We start from the raw sequence: 19,128 nt of genomic DNA, 5'->3' as shown, positions 1-19,128 counted from the left end.
TTTTTGTAATGCACCATACCAATACCATATAATATACAATTACTCAGTACGTAATTGGGTTGGGATAAAAATCCTACCGGATATGTCTAATTGTATTTTTTCCAAGGCAGATTTTCTTAATAAGATTATTCATTTGGTGCCTAAGATTAATTTCACAAATGGCTTGTAAAATGAAGATTATGGGTGAGCAGGTGCTTCACATTACATCAAAACATTTTACTGGCATGAAGAAAAAAAATCAGGTATTAAATGGAGCCAATATCTAATCCCTTAATTTAAAGCCCATAATATGACGGGCCGAGCATCTTAAAACCCACTGCTGCTGTCTGACTCCTCGGTTCCCAGTCTTCAGTTTCTACCATGGACAGCGTCACTCCGGCTGATAACGTTACGTCCATGACGCCACAGCCTACCATTTTCCCGCGTGTGGGCTACAGCATACTTTCGTACCTCATGTTTATAAACACATTGCTTTCTGTGTTTAATAATTCATTGGTGATCGCCGTTATGCTTAAAAATGTTCATTTTCTCAATGCGATGAACATCATTATTCTCAGCCTCGCATTCTCTGATTTTATGATCGCCGCGTGCGGCTCTGCGATCGTCACCGTCACAAATTATGAAGGATCGTTCTTTTTAGATGACTCGTTCTGTGTATTTCAGGGTTTTGCTGTGAACTATTTTGGTGAGTACAACTTGGCAAAAAAATTGTCAGTGTAGTTTTTTGTAACTATTGTTTAAAGACAACCTTACAGTCAAACGTTTTAAACTTATTTTTAAGTTGTTCTCTTAAAGGGACAGTTCACCCAAAATGAAAATTCTTATCATTTACTCACTCTCATGTCATTCCAAACCTGTATGACTTTCTTTCTTCTGCAGAACACAAAAGAAGATATTTTGAAGAATGATGGTTACCAAACAACATTGCCCACCCCCTGACTTCAATTGTAGAGACACAAAACCACTAAGACATTTCTCAACATGTTTTGTTTTGTTTTCTAGGTGTGGTGTCTCTATGCACTATCACATTACTTGCATACGAGCGATACAATGCTGTCTGCAAGCCCATGGCGGGCTACAAGCTGAGTATTTGTAGAAGCTGCATGGGACTGCTGTTTGTCTGGCTTTATTGCCTCTTCTGGACCGCCGTCCCACTGCTGGGCTGGAGCTCGTACGGGCCGAAGGGCATCCTGACATCCTGCTCCTTAAATTGGGGGGAGAGGTCCTGGAATAATTACAGCTACCTCATCTTCTACATGCTTCTCTGCTTCATCCTATCCACAGTTATCATCATATTCCTTATCTCCTTGAAGAAGGTAGGTGACTGTTCTGTGTTGACTTGAGCATTAATATTTTGTTAGTTTGTTTGACTGAAGTCAAAATGAAGTCAAAATATCGTAGCAGCTTCTCTCTTCATCCCTTAGATCAACAAAAACATCGAGCTTCAAGGTGGAAAGAACTGTGAGGACGACAAAGAACATGCATCCCGAATGGTCTTGCTATGATCATCGCCTTCTTCATCTGCTGGGTGCCTTACACCGCCATATCCAACAAGCACAAGCAGCAAGATAAAACCAGTCTAATCTGAGGTCTGTCAAATTCTTTCATCATTTACTCATCATCATGTCATTCCAAACCCGTATGACATTTTCTGCTGAACACTAAAGATATTTTGAAGAACGTTCATAACCAAACAACATCGACTCCCGTTAACTTCCATTGTATGGACACAAAACCACAGAGACATTTCTCAAAATATCTTCAGTGATATAGAGGATTTGAATGATATGGTTGAATAAATGATTTTATTTTTGTGTGAGCGTATTATATATTTTATTTTAAGATATGATTATGATTTTACATTATGGACAGTTTGGTCAAATTTCTGTTGTTTATAACAAATTAAAGTTTTCTATTCTTAATACTAACTATTGATACAAAATGCATGAATGAATAAATTGTCTTGAATATAATCAGCTGTACAGATTTTCTTTGTGTTCTATTTTTACTCAGCAGCAACAACATAAACAAATGTTATGGCCCAAAAGAATCTATAACTTGAGTAGTTTTAATATAATTTAATACAATTAATATACAATACAATAATAATATAATTTTATTAATATATATATATATATATATACAGTGAGGGAAATAAGTATTTGATCCCCTGCTGATTTTGTAAGTTTGCCTACTTACAAACAAATGAAGGGTCTATAATTTTTATGGTGGGTTTATTTTAACTGATAGACACAGAATAGTTAAAAAAATCAGGGGAAAAAAATGTTATATAAAGGTTATAAATTGATTTGCATTTCAGTCAGTGAAATAAGTATTTGATCCCCTACCAACTAGCAAGAATTCTGGCTCCACAGATTGGTTATGTGCCTATATGGACCACAGATTAGTCCTGTCACTTTAAGAAAGTACTCCTAAATCAGCTTGTTATGTATATAAAAGATGCCTGCCAACAGAATCTGTATCTTCCAGTTCAACCTCTCCAACACCATGGTCCAGACCAAATAGGTTTTAAAGGATGTCAGCGACAAGATTGGAGACCTGCACAAACCTTGATAGGCTACAGACAGAAGCTTGGTGAGAAGGAGACAACTGTTGGTGTGATTATTTGGAAATAGAAGATATACAAAATAACTATCAAATGCCCTTGTTCTGGAGCTCCCTGCAATATTTCCCCAATGGGGTAAAGATGATCATGAGAAATGTTAAAGATCAGCCCAGAACTACACGGAAGAAGCCTGTTAATGATTTCAAGACAGTTGGGAACACAGTTAGCAAGCAAAACATTGGTAACACATTGGTAACACGCTATGCCACAGTAGACTGAAATCCTGAAGCACCCGCAAGGTCCTCCTGCCCAAGAAGGCCCGCCTGGCTCGTCTTAAGTTTGACAATGAACATAAAAATGATTCAGAAAAGGCTTTGGCGAAAGTGCTGGCACTGCTGTGAGACCAAAATGGACTCCTGTGTTTGGAGGGAGAGAAATGCTGACTATGAGCCCAAGAACATCATGTCTACAGAGAAGCACAGTGTTGGAAACATTCTGCTTTAGGGCTTTTTCTCTGCTACAGGTATACAGGATGACTTCACCGCATTGAGGGGCTGAGGGACGGGCCCATGTACCGTAAAATCTTGGACGAGAACCTCCTCCCCTTAACTAGGTCACTGAAGATGGGTCATGGATGAGCCTTTAACATGACAAAGACGCAAAACATATTGCCAAGACAACCAAATAGTGGCTTAAGGAGAAGCACATTAAATGTCCTAGCCAGTCTCTAGACCCTAGTCCTATAGAACCTCTGTGAAGGAGGCTAAAACTCCAATTTGCTGAGCGACAGCCAAGAAACCTTAAAGATTGACAGAGGAGTGGACTAAATGTATCCGGACACATGTGCAAACCTGGTGACCAACTATCAGAAATGTCTGACCTCTGTGCTTGCCAACAAGGGTTTCTCCACAAAGTACAAAGTTATGTTTTGCTTGGGGATCAAATACTTATTTCACTGACTGAAATGCAAATCAATTTATAACCTTTATATAACATTTTTTTCCCCTGATTTTTTTTAATATTCTGTGTCTATCAGTTAAAATAAACCCACCATAAAAATTATAGACCCTTCATTTGTTTGTAAGTAGGCAAACTTACAAAATCAGCAGGGGATCAAATACTTATTTCCCTCACTGTATATATATATTAAATATAAAATATGTTTTATATTACAACTAGGGCTGTCAAACGATTAATAGCGATTAATCGCATCCAGAATAAAAGTTTGTGTTTACATAATATATATCTGTGTACTGTGCATAATAATTTTGTATTTATTAACACATACACATACATGCATATATTTAAGAAAAATAAAAAAATGTATAAACATTTATTTATAATTTCAATTATTGGTAAATATAAATAAATATATTGAAATATTTCCTAAATATGTATTCATGTGTATGTGTTTGTATTTATAAATACAAAATTATTATGCACAGTACATAGATAAATATTATGTAAACACAAACTTTTGTTCTGGATGCGATTAATCGTTTGACAACTCTAAACAACCAAACACAGACCGGAAGTTAACTTTGGGCTAGGCGCGTGCGTCCGATGAAACAGTTTATAGTCTCGAATAGTAATGATCTGTAGCAGTGACTAAAAAGATCAGGGTCTCCTAAAGAGGTTACAAGTGAAGGTTTTAATCCTAGATTTTAAACTGTGAGCGACATATGACATACAGAGTCCAACATCTTTCCAGAATTAATCTTTCTAAATAAGGTTACTTATCGCTATGACAACCAGAGTATAAAAACAGCCTTAAAGATTGGTGCTTTTGCACAATCTTATTATAAAGCATACTAATTTTTGCAGAATTAGAAATAAACTAGTTAAGATTCATAAATAGAACAAGTGTCTGATAATTCAAAAGCCAACCCATACTGTCTCAAATAAACAATAAAATAGATTACATACATCAATAAAGGGGATAAAATAATTGAAATCACACGCTCACCCCAGTGCTTTATTGGCAGTTCATTTCTGGATATGACATCTAGGAAGCAGCAAATTGCCTGATAAAACACAAAAAATCCCCCGTGACCAGGAACCCTGCAGGGTGTTAATTGCAAAACGCAAACAACCACAGTGATGTCACTAGGGTTAAAAAAAATGAAGCGGTTTATTACTAGATGCTCTCAAAAAACAGAAGACCAGCAATGGAGTGAGTTCACTTTTCTATGGATTTAAAAAAGACATGGATTTAATTCACAGTTTTGTGTTACTCGATTGGAAATGAACAGTAATTTCACTGGATTTTGGGGACAAGTGAATAACACATCTCAAGACACTCTAGAAGTTGCGTTTGCGGTTGCAAACGGTCTGGTTTTACTTGTAACTCTGCACATAGGAATTCTCGCGAACTTCTTTGTGACGTGGGCTGTGTACCGTCAAAAGTCGCTCCAGACGTCCAACAACGCGCTTCTGGTGAATCTGGCTGTTATTGACATCTTGCGATGCGTGGTTGACTGCCCGTTGCTTCTCACTATCGTTTTGAGCGTTCGCAATGCAAGGGACTTCGGGATTGTTTTCTGCAGCGCGCAAATCGCGTCATTTTCTCTCATCTGTTGCGTGCAGTTGTTCACGTTGGCATGCATCAGCGCCGAGAGATATCAAGCCGTCGCGCGTCCGTTTAAAAACGCCGAGCGTCGGAAACGGATAACGGTGTCTATTATACTGACCTGGGTCGTTCCCATCTCCATATCTGTCCTGTGCGTAATATTTGCCAAGGACTCGCCTGTGTACGTCAGGTGCAGGGGTTTGCGCGTGGAGAGTTTGGACTCGTATGACACTTTTGGATTTTATATTTTGACTCCCGTCTGGTGCGTGTGTTTGACTGTCATCGTTGGATTTTACGCACGCATATTTCTTTTGGTGAGAGCGCACAGCAGGAAAATATTTGACCAGGGGTCTTGTCCACCTCCTGATAAGAAGGAAGATAAAAAGAAACAGAAAGACGAAGAAATAAAGACAAATAGTAAGATCGAGCAAGAAAAGCCTGTAGATTTAAACAATGATTTAAAGCCACATGAAAAGGAGCCTGGAGAGATGAAGGCAGAAAATTCCCATACAGGTTCCCCAGCAACTGAAACCACGAATGACCCATCAGATATGAATAAACTAGATTGTGAGTTTGAAAAATCTAAAGAAACCAAAGTGACTTTTATTGATGAACATCCCAATGAAGCATCCAAAATTATAGATCTAGAGGATCTTGCGAACTTGCACTCACGCCAAGAAAATGCTGCAGAAATGTCTCCAACTAACGGAAAAGATGATGCAATAAGCTTCAAAAATACAGATGGAGATGTTTCTGGAACATCAACAAATGAAGAAAGTGACATCAAGTCAAACAACCACAAAAACACAGCTGCAGAAACTTCACTATCAAATGCAGAAGGGGATGCAGATCCAAATGGCCAACCAGATACTATTGCAAAAACTCCATCACCAACTCATGAAGAGGGGGACACAGCAGATACACCTGACCACCAAAACCCACCAATAGAATCTTCTCAATCATCCCCTAATGAAGGTGCAGTGGATCCAAACGCTCCGCAGGAGACAGCAGAAACATCTCCAGCATCAAATGCAGATGCCCAGATCGTGACAGCTCCACAACAGGAAGATATGGCGGGGGCCGTCTGCATGATGCCATCCCTCGCTCAAAGGGAAAGGGGGAACGCTAAGAAGGAGAGCAAGCTGGCCAAGCGCTCTGGATACATCATTTTTACCTTCCTTATATTTTGGATCCCACTGATTGCCACGGTGGTCTTGAATCAGTTCCTCTACCAGAACAACAATCACACAGTGAGTCTCAGTGTATCATGTGCCCATGTTTCACTGGTTTCACCAGGTATCACTGGTGTTTTTTCAAAAGGACGTTGAAGAACATTTATCATAGGGGCGCTGCTGTTTATAGGCTCAAGAATTCACACCGCTGTTAAATTTCAGAGGTCTATCAAATATAAAATATACACCTACGTTTTTACACCCTTGTATTTAATGTGTTTCAGGCGGACGTCTCTCAACAGCTGGAAATATTCACAGTGTCTGTGGTCTGCATGACATCCTTCACCAACCCGATCATCTACGCAGCGGTCAACCCTCAGTTTCGCACAGAGTTTTACAATCTGAAGACTAAATGGAAAGCATTTTTTACAAGTTCATAGAGGTTTTATGAGTGTTGTGACACAGCCTGTGATGTGGTCTGATGTTTGATCCAACTATGCTACACACTTTTCAACTACATTTGTTAATTGATTATGCTTACATAATTTTTTTTAATACTATCAGTATGATGAAAAGACCATTTATATGTAAATATTTTTGTAAGCTGTTCATTTTAGCACCCTGGACATTTTTAATATATACTTTACAATATATGTTGTTGTTACTACCTGCTTTAGAATGTAGTTGGACAAATGTAACGATACCAAAAACATCAAAACCATTGTATGACAATATGCACCCTCATCCTCTAAAAAGGTCAATAAAATAATGTTAAAACTGTGCATGGTGTTTGTTTTATAGAATTTCTATTGATGTGTTGTGATACATCCATACTGCTATGGGTCTTTTAACCAACCTCAACCTCATGTTCCAACCTCATTTTCTTTATCTTAGAGTTAGATAGAAAACAAAAAGAGCTGAAGATAGTTTATAGCATCCAGCATATAATGCAAATTTAGATATAAGATACCAGCGAAAAACCTAAAGTCCAAAATGCTAGAACTAATGTATTGTGTATTGTAATGCAACCCACTTGCTTTGCATTTCTTGCTTCACCTGCCAAATTATAATATGTAAGAAAACAAAGATTCATCCAAAATGCTTTTCTTACTGAGACAGAAAGTAGTTATATTTGCAATACAGTGCAACATATTCTGTACACATACAGAAGCACACATAAATCCATAAAATAAAACAAACAGTGAGAAACATACAGACAATGCAATACTGTAGGTACACATCTGTTCACAATACAAAATCTTCAAAATGGCATTTCTATGATGACCTTGACTGTATGATTTAAAATACATGAAGTTCAAGTAATGATAAACCATCAGTTAGAGACTAGATCTCCCTAGAACTAAAACTGATTTTTTTGCAAAATGACTAACATCTTTCATAATAAAATACAGCTTTACCTTTAGTTTTTGTGCAGTCCAAAATACATAATTTATAGTGCATCTCGTTTTCATGGTCTCAACCATTCCTTTGTACCTTAAGTTATACTGTACATACAGTATTAAAGTGCTGAATTAGGTCCAGTCCTTGTTAAAACAACTGTTATTGATGTTCTAAAGGATGAATTGTTAATAAAACAGTGTGACATATATAGAGTACTGATAACACTTAAATCAATCATATTTGTTTTATACAAAAACAGAAAACATTAAATGCAGAGAGGTAAATGCTTGTTCCTCTCAGCATCCGGGAGGAGAAGGTGCAAAGAAATACATTGCAAGCAGGATAAGATACACACCCACCAGAGCAGTACCTGGTCATACAACATACACACAAAAGACAATTTTACAAGCTTCAGTGAAATGAACTGAGCAGCCATATGGATGAATAAATAGCATTTATTTACATTTTCAAAAGTTTTGCTTTTACCTTGAAAGTAATCAGATTTTCCATCCATAAAAATATAGTTGACAAGAAGGATGCTAAAGATGCTTGCCCACAGGTGCAGGTCACTGAAGAGGAGTACAAATCCAACATCCTGTTCCAGAAACATTAAACAAAATACTGACGAAATATTTTAGTATGAATAAATAAAAATATTTGATCTATCGAAATTTCAATGACTAAGATGACTTGGTTAATATCATTTATCAAATTAACTCACATAAAAAACGTTGAATAAAACCAAAAGGGGGATCTGAATCATACACACTTGCACGGCGATGCATCTTCCAACCTCGAAACTATGAAATGAAAACATTTAGTATAAGTAAGGCTACATAGTGTGTCTACACATCTATTCCACGCAGTTTAGAGAAGTGTAACAAACTTAAAGCATAGCAAACCAAAACAGAATGTAAATCTTCACTTTAATCTCTGAAGTTCACTGGCTACAGATCTGAAAATAAATCTGACCTTAAACTGATTTTATTCTGAAGAGCAAACTGGATTCCATTGACGATTTCTGGTATTTCGGGAACCATGGCTAAAATAGTCACACCTATGAAATACTGATATAAAGAGAAAAGTCAGATTATATCAAATTCATAATTTACTGTACGCCTGTGAGTGTGTAAGGAGTGTAAACCTGAGATATAGAAGAGTAATTGAGTATTGGCTGAATGTGTTCTGTGGTCAGATCAGCACACGCAGACATCAGCACTGTGGCGATAATCAGGATGAGTAAAGATCTCCAGCGGGACCAATGTACTGATGCTCCCAGATGACCTGCTACACACACACACGTCAGGTGTTATATCATGGTGGGGACCTCCCACTGACTTCAGTTATTCTGAAATGAATGTAATGATTATAATAACTTGTACACGTAAGAGGTCATTTTCACAGGCACATGTTCCATTCTGCTGTCTAGATGTTTAGATTTTTGTATTTTGAAAACTTAAGTGACATGTAAAGTTAGTATGTGGGTATAAGACATTCTGTCATCATTTACTACCAACCAAACAATTGCGGTACACATTCACTTCTATTGTATGGACACAAATCCAATGGAAGTCAATGGGTACCACTGTTGTTCGGTTACTAACATTCTTCAAAATATCTTATTTTCTGTTCTGCAGAAGAAAGCAAGTCATACAGGTTTGAAATGACTACATGAGGGTAAATAATGACAGAACTTTCATTTTTGAGTGAACTATTTTCCATTACTGTACATACAGAAACAAAATATACTTTTGATTGTGTTTTTGTACACAATCAAAATTTGTTTTAAAACAACTTGTTGTTCCTGTAGCTCAGATGGTACAGCATGAACTTAATCACCAAGGAAAGCAAACATTGACAAAACTTTAAGTTGCTTTGTATAAAAGGATTTTTAATACAGGATTTAACAAACTTGCCAGTTCCATCACCAACTTGAATGTCATAAATGTGTGAATGAGTTTTAAGAGTGAAGATGAGGCCGATGATATAAGACACGGGCAGGAGAACACACACGGTGTACACCAGAGGCCTAAAAAACATACCAAAATATTTATTAACAAACATCTTAACATACTTTAAAATTGACTTCGTATGTATTTTTCACATATGTTTACATTGTGTGAGTGGGCGAGTGTTGTATGCATGTAAACAATAAATGTACAAAATATTGCATCAGTATGAATATTACTGTATATTGCCTGTTTTTAAGTATACTGAGTACAGTTTTGGAAAGTGCACTTGAATATCACTGTGTGTGTCATGCAATAAAGAAATCTAATCTAATGTAATATAATGTCCCACGAATACAGAAAGTGAAAATAAAACTTAACTTACTCAATGTGACTGTGAAACAGACTGTAGTTATTTTCACTCTATTTTGAAAAAAACAAAAAACAATAAGGATCAATGTTCACTTGAAATTGACTCTATTTTCTTTTTTAATGTTGTAAGATCGTTTGAAATCTCACCAGATCATAGTGGCAGTGTCTGCATGTGAAGGATCCAGTGCTGTTGGTCCCTGTAGAGTTGGTACAGTCCTCACATACTAGATTCCCATAAGCTTTAGAGAAGAGAGTGGGAGCAAACACTCCTAGATACAGGCCGCGGGTGAAATAAACAACTCTCAAGATGGAAAAACTTGAACCACAATTAACAACCAGTACGCCACACCGTAAATGACATCTTACCCCCTATTGATATAAAGAGCAGAGAGGAGCTGACCCCTGCCGAGCGGCTGTTAAACCTCTGTTCACTGTGCTTGATGCCTCCGATTATCATACATATCCCCTGAGAAACAGAGAAATATAATGCACACTTTGGAGGTCGGAGTCTTTTTAAGTCATCTGCTCAAAGCATCATGGATAACAGATCACATACTGGTATAAAAAGAATGCAGCCCAGCAGGGTCCCGGTAAGAGCCGCCTTCACCATCTCTTGCAGGCACGTGTTTTTCTGGTGATGACCTCTTAGCAAGGCTGTGATGTAAAATGTCAACTCCGTGATGGAGCCGAACGTAGCGTTTACCACGGCCCCGACAGCAAAGTTACTCTGAGCGGATATACTGAGAATAGAGATCATAAGAGTTGGGTAGTGCATGAATTTGCATTCAATGTCATTTGTTGTAATGGTGTATTTGCTCACCTTGCAATGCCCATGCCAATGTAATAAGACAAAGGAATGATAGAGCTGACGGCTGTGGCAAACTTGACTTCAGAACTGGCAAATTGGTTTGTTTGGTCGACATAACCAATGACTAGAGACACTATAACTAACGGTAAGAGATCTGAAGTAATGCTAGATAAGGAAAATATTATTTAAATTAAAAAATGGCTTACAACTTAAGGTTGTACAGGTGTATATGTTGACATCATATTGCAATAACTAACATGAATTAACAATAAAATAAAATAAATAATTTAATTTTAAATAAAATAATTTATTAATTTAATTAAATACATTTGTATGTTTTTTATCAAGGATACTAACAGCAAAAACATTGATGCCATCCACTGTGTATTTATAGTAATAGAGGTTCACTGCGTGATAGCAGCACAGAATCACTTCTCTCTCCTGTTCCTGAACCTACAGTACAATAAATATAAAACACAAGAATGATTTATCAATTCTATCAAGTGAAGTGGATCACAGGTTTCCAAACACAGATACTATTTGATTGATAGATTTTTGTAGATTTATGGTTCTCTCACCTCTGTGGCTTGGCTGATATGAATGTACTCCGGGGATGTGAAAAGGATGCTGTGTACTGTTTTGGCACTCATCTTGGCCACAGGGATGGTGAAAACCAGCAGCCAGGAGATCAAGCACACTAAAAAGTGTGTGAGGGCCAGGAAAGGGTAACCCACCAAGAGCCACACGTATGTGCTCACATGGCACTGAAATTAAAAGCAATCCATGATTATAATTGTTATTTAATTATTATTTTATTTTATTATTACTTAATGCATGGACAACAGGAGAACACACTTATTTCTTGGTGCCCTATGGTCTCAAGTCTCTTATTAACTAAATGTATGCATTTGCTTTTTAATTTTCTTTGTTAACCATGTAAGCTTAAAAATAATGTATATATAAAATATAAAAACTACATAAAATATATAAAAATGATAAAGTTTTATGTATACACAAATACACTACATGTCTAAAAGAATTTGGAATCCCCTTCTGTTAGGTTTGTTATTTTTTTTACACCCATTAGAAACATGTAAATAAGTGAAAGCTTATTTTATTAAAGAAAGCAACAACTGTTTTTGAATTAGATTAAATTATATGTGGTTGGAGTTTATTAGGTATACAATTAATTTTGGGCATGATAATTTTGTAAAATTGTACAATATGTCTTACCCATAATTATTATAGTTTTGATTTTAGTTTTATTAATATTTAAAAGTAGCTTTTTTTAAGAATTTTAGTTTTTATGTTAATTTTAAGTTTTAGCAGTTTTGGTGTACGCTTTTGGCATTTTATAATTTATTTGTTTATTTTTTATAAGATTAATACGTTTTTATTTTAGTTTTATTTTATTATTATAATTTTACTGCTTTTAACTTATTTCAGTTTATTTTAAAACATTAAAAATTTTCCTTTAGTAAAGTTTTTCACCTAAAAATGTTTAGGTCAATTTTTATTTGATTTCAATGAACAGAAACATTTTCAAAATTTGAATTTGAGTAAACTAAAATAACCTTGGTCTTACCCAATAGCGGTCATCTTGAGGACTTCCTGTTGTTTCTTCTATCGGATCCTCCACAGGTGTGGGCAGTAAAAGAGGAGAAGTCTTTCCATTCTCTTCTTCCTCTAGATATCCATCCTCGAAGAGCATTACACTGTATGTTGGCACTGAGAGGTTGATCTGAAAACAACAAAATTTTGTTCGACATCATTTTAAAGATCTCCAAACCTCACACACAATCTGTCAAAAGGCCTTTTATGAAAGCAGCATTTGCCTCATTTTCATGGTGGCAGATGCGAGAATTTTCTAAACAGGAAAATAAAGGCCAGTTTAAAGATACGATGCGCATGAAGCGATTTCATGCGACTCTTGAAGATCATAAGGTCTATGATGACAGCACTGTGAGGTCAAGCATAAAAATTGCATTTAGATACATAAAGAAATACAACCTTTTCGATTGCTTTTCCAAACGGCCACAGAAAATAGCAGGACAACCTCCAGCAGAGTTTCGCTGAAAGAGAAAGACGACTTCTGTCATTGAGAGATGGCACAATATATTTTACTTTAACACTTTAAAAATGTCAGTGCTAGATCTAAAGCAGCTTGTAGTGAATTTTTTGCCACATTTGATCAATCTGTGTTTTCCATGCTTGTGTGATAAATACTATTCCTGACCAGTAGAGGTACTGAAACTAACCAGGAAACACTTACCGTAGGGGATTCCTATAACTGTAAGGAACATTAGGAGTCCAACAATAACATAAACCAGAGAGATCCACCAGCCAAACAGGAACACATAGAGTATATTACCAGCAGTGAACAATGAACCCGCTGAAACCCGAGAAAAGGAAGAAACTAGAGATCAAACTACAATGAAGTGGAAACAAATCTAAGTAAATCTAAGATGAATTTCTCTTTTTATTAAAATTTCCATTTTGAGATACAAGATTGCTTTGTGTTACACAGTCAATAATCAATATTTTGTATCTTTATAATCGTAATACAATAAAAAATTGTTATATCAATAAAAGTACAAAAATATATCAAATATAATATAGTCGGAATCGGTGTGTACCTATAATACAGGGGGTAGGGAAAGAGAAACTTAGTCTGACCTGAGATGGGTTTAATAACGTTCAGCTCAGAGTAAAGCTCCTTCACAACATCAGATCTGTCCTCAAACGGCCGCTCCGTCACATGACTTTTCCATTTCCTGAATCCAAACTAAACAGACACACAAGTGTAAACATGCATTAAAACAAACAGGATCTGGATGACGTGTATCTTCTAGGTCGCACATTTACCTTATAATTATTCGCGAGCTTTTGGGCTTCTACTTCATTTTCTGCACTTATTGTGGTCTTGCATGGGTTCTCGTCACATATTTCATCATCGAGACTGCATTCTAAACAAACAGGTTGGATTATTATAACGCCATAATAGACGTCAAAGTAAAATAGTATACACTGGAAGTGGATATAGTAGGAGTAAAACATGGCATTTATGTGTCGTGCATTTGGGGTCTCACTTCTCTGGGGGTGTTTAGGTGTGAAGGAGCTGCTTTGCTGTGAACAGGATTCATTGTGGCCATCAACAGCATCTGCACAAACCCTGTCACAGCCTGGGAAACTACCTCCAACCCCATTGTGATCCTCTGATGGATCTGAGGAAAGAGATTTAATGGGTTCTCAAATATAATTGTAATCTTAACCTATAAAATGCCAACCAGTCAATGTGATCAACCAATCACAACGAAGACATGACAGTTAACTTCATCTGAGAGCTTCAGACTTCACATTAGAGAGGTTATTTTAGTTTACTAAAATTAAAACTTTGAAAACATCTCTGTTCATTGAAATCAAATCAAATATTGACCTAAAAAGTATGGGGAAAAACTTAACTAAAGGAAAGTTTGAAATGTTGCCTCAAAAAAAAATTGAAATAAGTTTAAAGCACTAAAATTATAATAATAAACAAAAAAAATTATGAAATAAAACTAAAATAGAAATTAATTAATATTATATAGCAACATAAAAAATAAATTATAAAATGACAAAAGCATATACCAAAATTGCTAAAACTTTAACTAAAATTAACATAAAAACTAAAGATCTAAAAATAAAAGCTAATTAAAAAAATAATAAAACTAAATAAAACTAAAATGAAAACTATAATAACTCTGCCAGACAGAAAAGGATTTATATTTTTTTCATATATAGAAATGTATGATGATTTTAACTTGCCCTTTTTAAATTTTTAAATAATATTATTCAACGTTAATATTTGAAGTTTAGAAATCTGAAGATATTTTAGAGGTGTACTTTACATGAATCCTAATGGACATCAGCTCTTGACAGATCTCAGCAGGGACCTCATGGAAACATTGCTAAACGTTGTTTTTTCCCATAACTAGCATTGTTTTTGGCATCTTCTCGCAAAAAATGACATTGCATACATGACACTTTTGATTGACACTTTATTTAGTTATTTAAATCAAAAGCATTTTTGTTCATCTACAGTTGTTTATCTCAGATCTGTTCTAGCCGAAGATATGAAACCCACCGAGAGGAAATAGTGTAGGCTACAGTTGTTAGAGAAGTGTGGACTGCGGTCTCAGAACAGAGAAGTTGACTTGACAGCCAATTTCACTAGAACAAATATTTCTTATGCTATAATAAAAATTCGCAAAATTGAAGTAGCGTGATTTAATGTTTATATAACCGCAGTCAATGTGGAATCCAGGGTTGGTTTATCGTTAATTTAATTATCACTAGCTAGCTACTGTACATAATAATGCATTGCAATGTGAGCAATACGTCCATGTGGCGCATTACATCAACAGTTGACATCCAGCAGTCTGCGTTATAAAAACGCCTCCGTTTACCTTGTTTTTCTGTGTCTCCGCCGAGTTTCCTCCGTCTCGTGTCTGCATTCGTTGTCATTTCAGCTCATTCTCTTCTGTCATTCCTTGCAAACTCTCCAACACGACTTTTCAATAATAAATCTCATGTGATTCAAACGCACTTTGCGGCGAGTGACGCGCTGAGACTTGCGGGAAGTGTAGTCCTCTCACCCACGAGTCAAAACAATACGTATGCGGCCGTTTCGTTTCTTCTTACGATTATTTTTAACGTGCACAAATTGAGTCAAGACTGATGGCTTAAAAAATTAAATATTTATTTTAAGTAATTTTCACAAACTTGATATACAGTAAGGGTCGGCAAGCATTTCAAAATAAAATCCACACCTCAATCTGCATCCACCCATAGGAGCAACAATTAAATTGAGATTTTTATAATTTATTACAGTGTGGAACAAAATATTTTCAATTAAATTATTCTGGCCTTGTTAAATTCCCTTCAAGCAAAACAAATAAAGTCACAGTACCAACAATGCCATCAACATGCCCAGATTCCGTAAAAATAGGCATAACTATATATGGCTCATCAGATTGCATTTTCTCTTCCCAGGTAAACTTGTAGTATGCAGTACTACAGAATGATTTTAATTTCATTTTTAAGGCATATCCAAAGCATTCCTAAAACATGCAGAGAGATCTGATGGGTAGACTGGGTATTCAGAGCACTTTGTGTGGCAAAACGAAATACTTGCAGGTTTCATTCATTCCCTTGGCAAGTAAACAGTTGGCAGTGGATGACCTCAAAGGGTCACAATAGAGGTCATTGAGGTAACTGTCTGCTATTACAAAATACAACATGGCAAAAATGCCTGAGGGAGTAGTAAAGCCCACCACTCGATGTTATCCGTTCCTGTTCATTTCTTATTCACAGGCAGCAAACTAAGCATCCAGTAGCTACCATCTCAGATCCACTACGTAATTAAAAGCTAGGTTGTTAGTGCACTGAACATTTCTGAAGGTTAACAAGCTTGTGTCACCTTCTATATACAGAAAAACAAGACTAACATTTATGTGAGATACATCCAATGCCTGGCAGTTAAACGCAAAGTAAAGCCTTGAGGTTACGTAAGGAGTCTGGCCACCTGCGCCTTCACCTCCTCATCCGGGTGGGAGAGCAGCAAGGCCAGCCTGCGGTGGAGCTGAGAGGAGCCGTCCAGCAGAACGCAGTATAGAGAGTCCTGTCTCCTCCTCAGAGCTTCGGCCACCTGCTCAGAGGGTCTCCACGCCCGCAGGTTCCCCACAAAAAATAAGAGGCGCAGAAGAACAGAAGTGCTCGTGCAGCTGTCAAACACCAAAATCAAGGAGGCTGGTGCCTGTGAACGATGAATAATGCAGACAGTGTGAGTGTGTACATAATGTAAAGTACAACTATATCAACTATCATTGGTGCGATGAGAAAAGCAATCTTAAAATAGATATGGGCATCGACAGAAGGCAATGAGACAAAGTAGGATACTTGGCAACCAAGTTGTTTATTTATAGCAAACTCTATCATTATATCAATACTTGTGTTGATTACTTTTTTTAATTAACCGCTGGTAATAGTATAATTTGATAGTTGTCTGGACAAGTGTCATAAAAATGATTTTATAATTATATATGTGTAATTGCAAAGAACTTTATATGAATCAAAATATGACAAACATGATCCATGGGAGATATGTTCACCTACCTGGGCTTGTACAATATCATCCATCAAATCTGGATTTGACGAAAGGTTTACTAGAACTTTCAGGACCTGGATCTACAGGAAAAGATAAAATCTTCAAGGTCATGTTAAGTATCTAATGATTCAGAACACATTTCCAATTTAGAGAAAAGGGCCATACAAATATCAACCTTACGTTTTTACCAAAGGTTTTCATCATACTGATTGGTCATATGTCAATATTTGCTGGTTTAAATACCATGTGAAGTCTTGCTTAATGTTTTTAACGCATTTTATGTGTGTTTTAAAGCATAGTTTTCCAAAGTCAGATAAGTGAATTTTCACATCCACAACGGATCATATTCCTCATAAATGGGTACATAAAAATAAAATAACTATTTCATGTTCTATAAAGAGCTACACCTTTTATATTTGTTGGGTATTTTTGCTTCTGGTTTGCATATTTTAATTCACAGAAATAAAATGTGTTGTCTCTCAAAAACATGAAATGCTCAAAAAAAAGAGAACACACATTTTCCCTATTTTAAAACAGAAAACTCGTGCATAGACTGACATTTTTATGATGTTTGTACTCTTTAGTAAAACATAAACAGATGGTTCAATATATTGGTATTGAATATATTCACTGAGAATATATTCAATACCAATATATTTCAAGTTTTGACTCAAAATGTTGCATCCATTACACTGGAACTGCTCAAATGTTGCTCCAAAATTACCTGTAGGACTTCATTGCTCACTACGAGTAGCGACAGGAGAAGTGTGAAGGAACTCTTCATCAGATGCTGATGATTATCTGTAACTGATAGATTAGTGAGTATTCTCAGCGCTGCGAGCTGTAAATCAGAGTTCACAGGTGACATCTCGATCAACTGCATCACTGAAGGGATGTACACCTGAATCACAACAGAGATATTTGAAAATGGAGTATCAATGATGGAACACTAGAAAAGCATGGATGAAAAGTGTCACAAAAGTACAGCAATACCTTCACCTGCTCCTGGTTACGGATATTCATACTTAAGTTGTTCAGCGCATTCAGAGTCTGTACCCTAATCTCAGGTGAAGGATCTGAAAGGAAGCTTGCTATAATATGAAGGCCTCCAAATTCTCGCAGAAGATCCTAATGAAAAGGAAATATTAATATGATACAGGCATGAGCACCAACAGCAAAAAAAAGACTATTCTACAACGCAAAACACACTTTAGCAGAGTGCGATTCATACTTTAAAAGCCAAATGAATGATTCGATAACCTGGTTTACTGTAAAAGCAGCAGCATTTCCTAAGGTTACAAGAACGTTTCTCCGTTCTTCTGGGCTTGGACTGCTTTGCAGCAAAGAGAGGAGCATACTCAGATGTCTTGGTTCCAGGCTGGCAGCAGATCTTGAATAAACATCACCTTGTGAAAATAAAACACGGAGAATACATTAAAAATGCATGATCTTTGTCTTTTAAGTTGTAGCTCGAACCTGGAAATCCAAAATGAAGTTAACTTTTATTAACTTAATGGATAGCTGAGTGATATTCGTCCATACTTTTGTCATAAGCTGTCAAGAAAGCGTTATTTATTTTTTGACACTTACTTGAGTCCGTATCTGCAGATGGAGCCAAATGATCAGTTTTACTGACAACTTTAAATCCAGCCACTTTATCCATCAAACTCCCAGGCTGTACAGCAACACTTTTACCAGACTTTATTCTGTTCGCTTTACCATCTACACGACCAAACAATAGTTTATAAATGCCATATGAAGCTCCAGCCCCTGCTACAATCCCCAACAGAGCCTTCACACTGCCGAGTCGGGCAATGACATTGTCATCTCCCATTCTGCTTTTATACATACATGTTAAAACGTAGTCCTTCTCCGAGCAAAAATATAAAGATTCACACACTGATCCAAAGAACACTACAGAGTAGACTGATCACGTCCGTCACTTTTTCAGCCGCACGTTGGCGCCTATTGCATCAGTGGCCGACCAAAAACCTTTCACGGAGTTGCATCACTTGTGTCGGCCAACAGGAGCGCCTGCAAAAGTGGTATAGTCATGTCGAATGTTTTTGCGTCTGTAAAATGTTTTAAAATATTAAATGTATTTTCTTTTCTTTAGTGTTTAGTGAATATTTAAGTATATAAAAAC

The 19,128-nt window shown here is 36.4% G+C and overlaps 4 protein-coding genes across 5 annotated transcripts; 2 read left to right on the top strand and 2 right to left on the bottom strand.

Moving 5' to 3' along the window:
- The first annotated feature begins 537 nt into the window (after window positions 1-537).
- Window positions 538-1,584, top strand: LOC130552288 (opsin-VA-like). The gene is made up of 3 exons (XM_057330507.1): window positions 538-685; window positions 1,003-1,316; window positions 1,425-1,584. Exons 1-3 carry the CDS (start codon window positions 538-540, stop codon window positions 1,503-1,505), a joined length of 543 nt encoding a protein of 180 aa, XP_057186490.1. The 3' UTR covers window positions 1,506-1,584.
- Window positions 1,585-4,735: 3,151 nt separating this feature from the next.
- Window positions 4,736-7,079, top strand: LOC130551947 (uncharacterized). Its single transcript, XM_057329992.1, has 2 exons — window positions 4,736-6,385; window positions 6,592-7,079. Exons 1-2 carry the CDS (start codon window positions 4,811-4,813, stop codon window positions 6,745-6,747), a joined length of 1,731 nt encoding a protein of 576 aa, XP_057185975.1. The 5' UTR covers window positions 4,736-4,810; the 3' UTR covers window positions 6,748-7,079.
- Window positions 7,080-7,412: 333 nt separating this feature from the next.
- cax2 (cation/H+ exchanger protein 2) lies at window positions 7,413-15,446 on the bottom strand. 2 transcript variants are annotated; one of them, XM_057330337.1, is made up of 20 exons: window positions 15,283-15,446; window positions 13,927-14,061; window positions 13,703-13,803; window positions 13,514-13,622; window positions 13,110-13,229; window positions 12,848-12,909; window positions 12,423-12,578; window positions 11,416-11,601; window positions 11,191-11,290; window positions 10,850-10,991; window positions 10,586-10,769; window positions 10,396-10,495; window positions 10,177-10,298; window positions 10,043-10,080; window positions 9,625-9,737; window positions 8,853-8,992; window positions 8,681-8,775; window positions 8,430-8,508; window positions 8,195-8,303; window positions 7,413-8,078 (listed from the first exon to the last, which is right to left on the bottom strand). In XM_057330337.1, exons 1-20 carry the CDS (start codon window positions 15,338-15,340, stop codon window positions 8,005-8,007), a joined length of 2,223 nt encoding a protein of 740 aa, XP_057186320.1. In that variant the 5' UTR covers window positions 15,341-15,446; the 3' UTR covers window positions 7,413-8,004. The 2 variants fall into 2 exon arrangements, with proteins under 2 accessions (XP_057186320.1, XP_057186319.1); XM_057330336.1 differs by having other exon boundaries at window positions 8,853-8,995; window positions 15,283-15,445.
- Window positions 15,447-15,554: 108 nt separating this feature from the next.
- On the bottom strand, window positions 15,555-18,954 carry armc10 (armadillo repeat containing 10). Its single transcript, XM_057330338.1, has 6 exons — window positions 18,573-18,954; window positions 18,243-18,388; window positions 17,976-18,110; window positions 17,707-17,883; window positions 16,991-17,062; window positions 15,555-16,631 (listed from the first exon to the last, which is right to left on the bottom strand). Exons 1-6 carry the CDS (start codon window positions 18,829-18,831, stop codon window positions 16,380-16,382), a joined length of 1,041 nt encoding a protein of 346 aa, XP_057186321.1. The 5' UTR covers window positions 18,832-18,954; the 3' UTR covers window positions 15,555-16,379.
- Window positions 18,955-19,128: the final 174 nt, after the last annotated feature.

The sequence above is a fragment of the Triplophysa rosa genome, linkage group LG3 (assembly GCF_024868665.1).
Source record: "Triplophysa rosa linkage group LG3, Trosa_1v2, whole genome shotgun sequence".
NCBI lineage: Eukaryota > Metazoa > Chordata > Actinopteri > Cypriniformes > Nemacheilidae > Triplophysa > Triplophysa rosa.
Note: the sequence above shows the minus strand (reverse complement) of the source record. Positions and strands in the feature narration are given on the sequence as shown.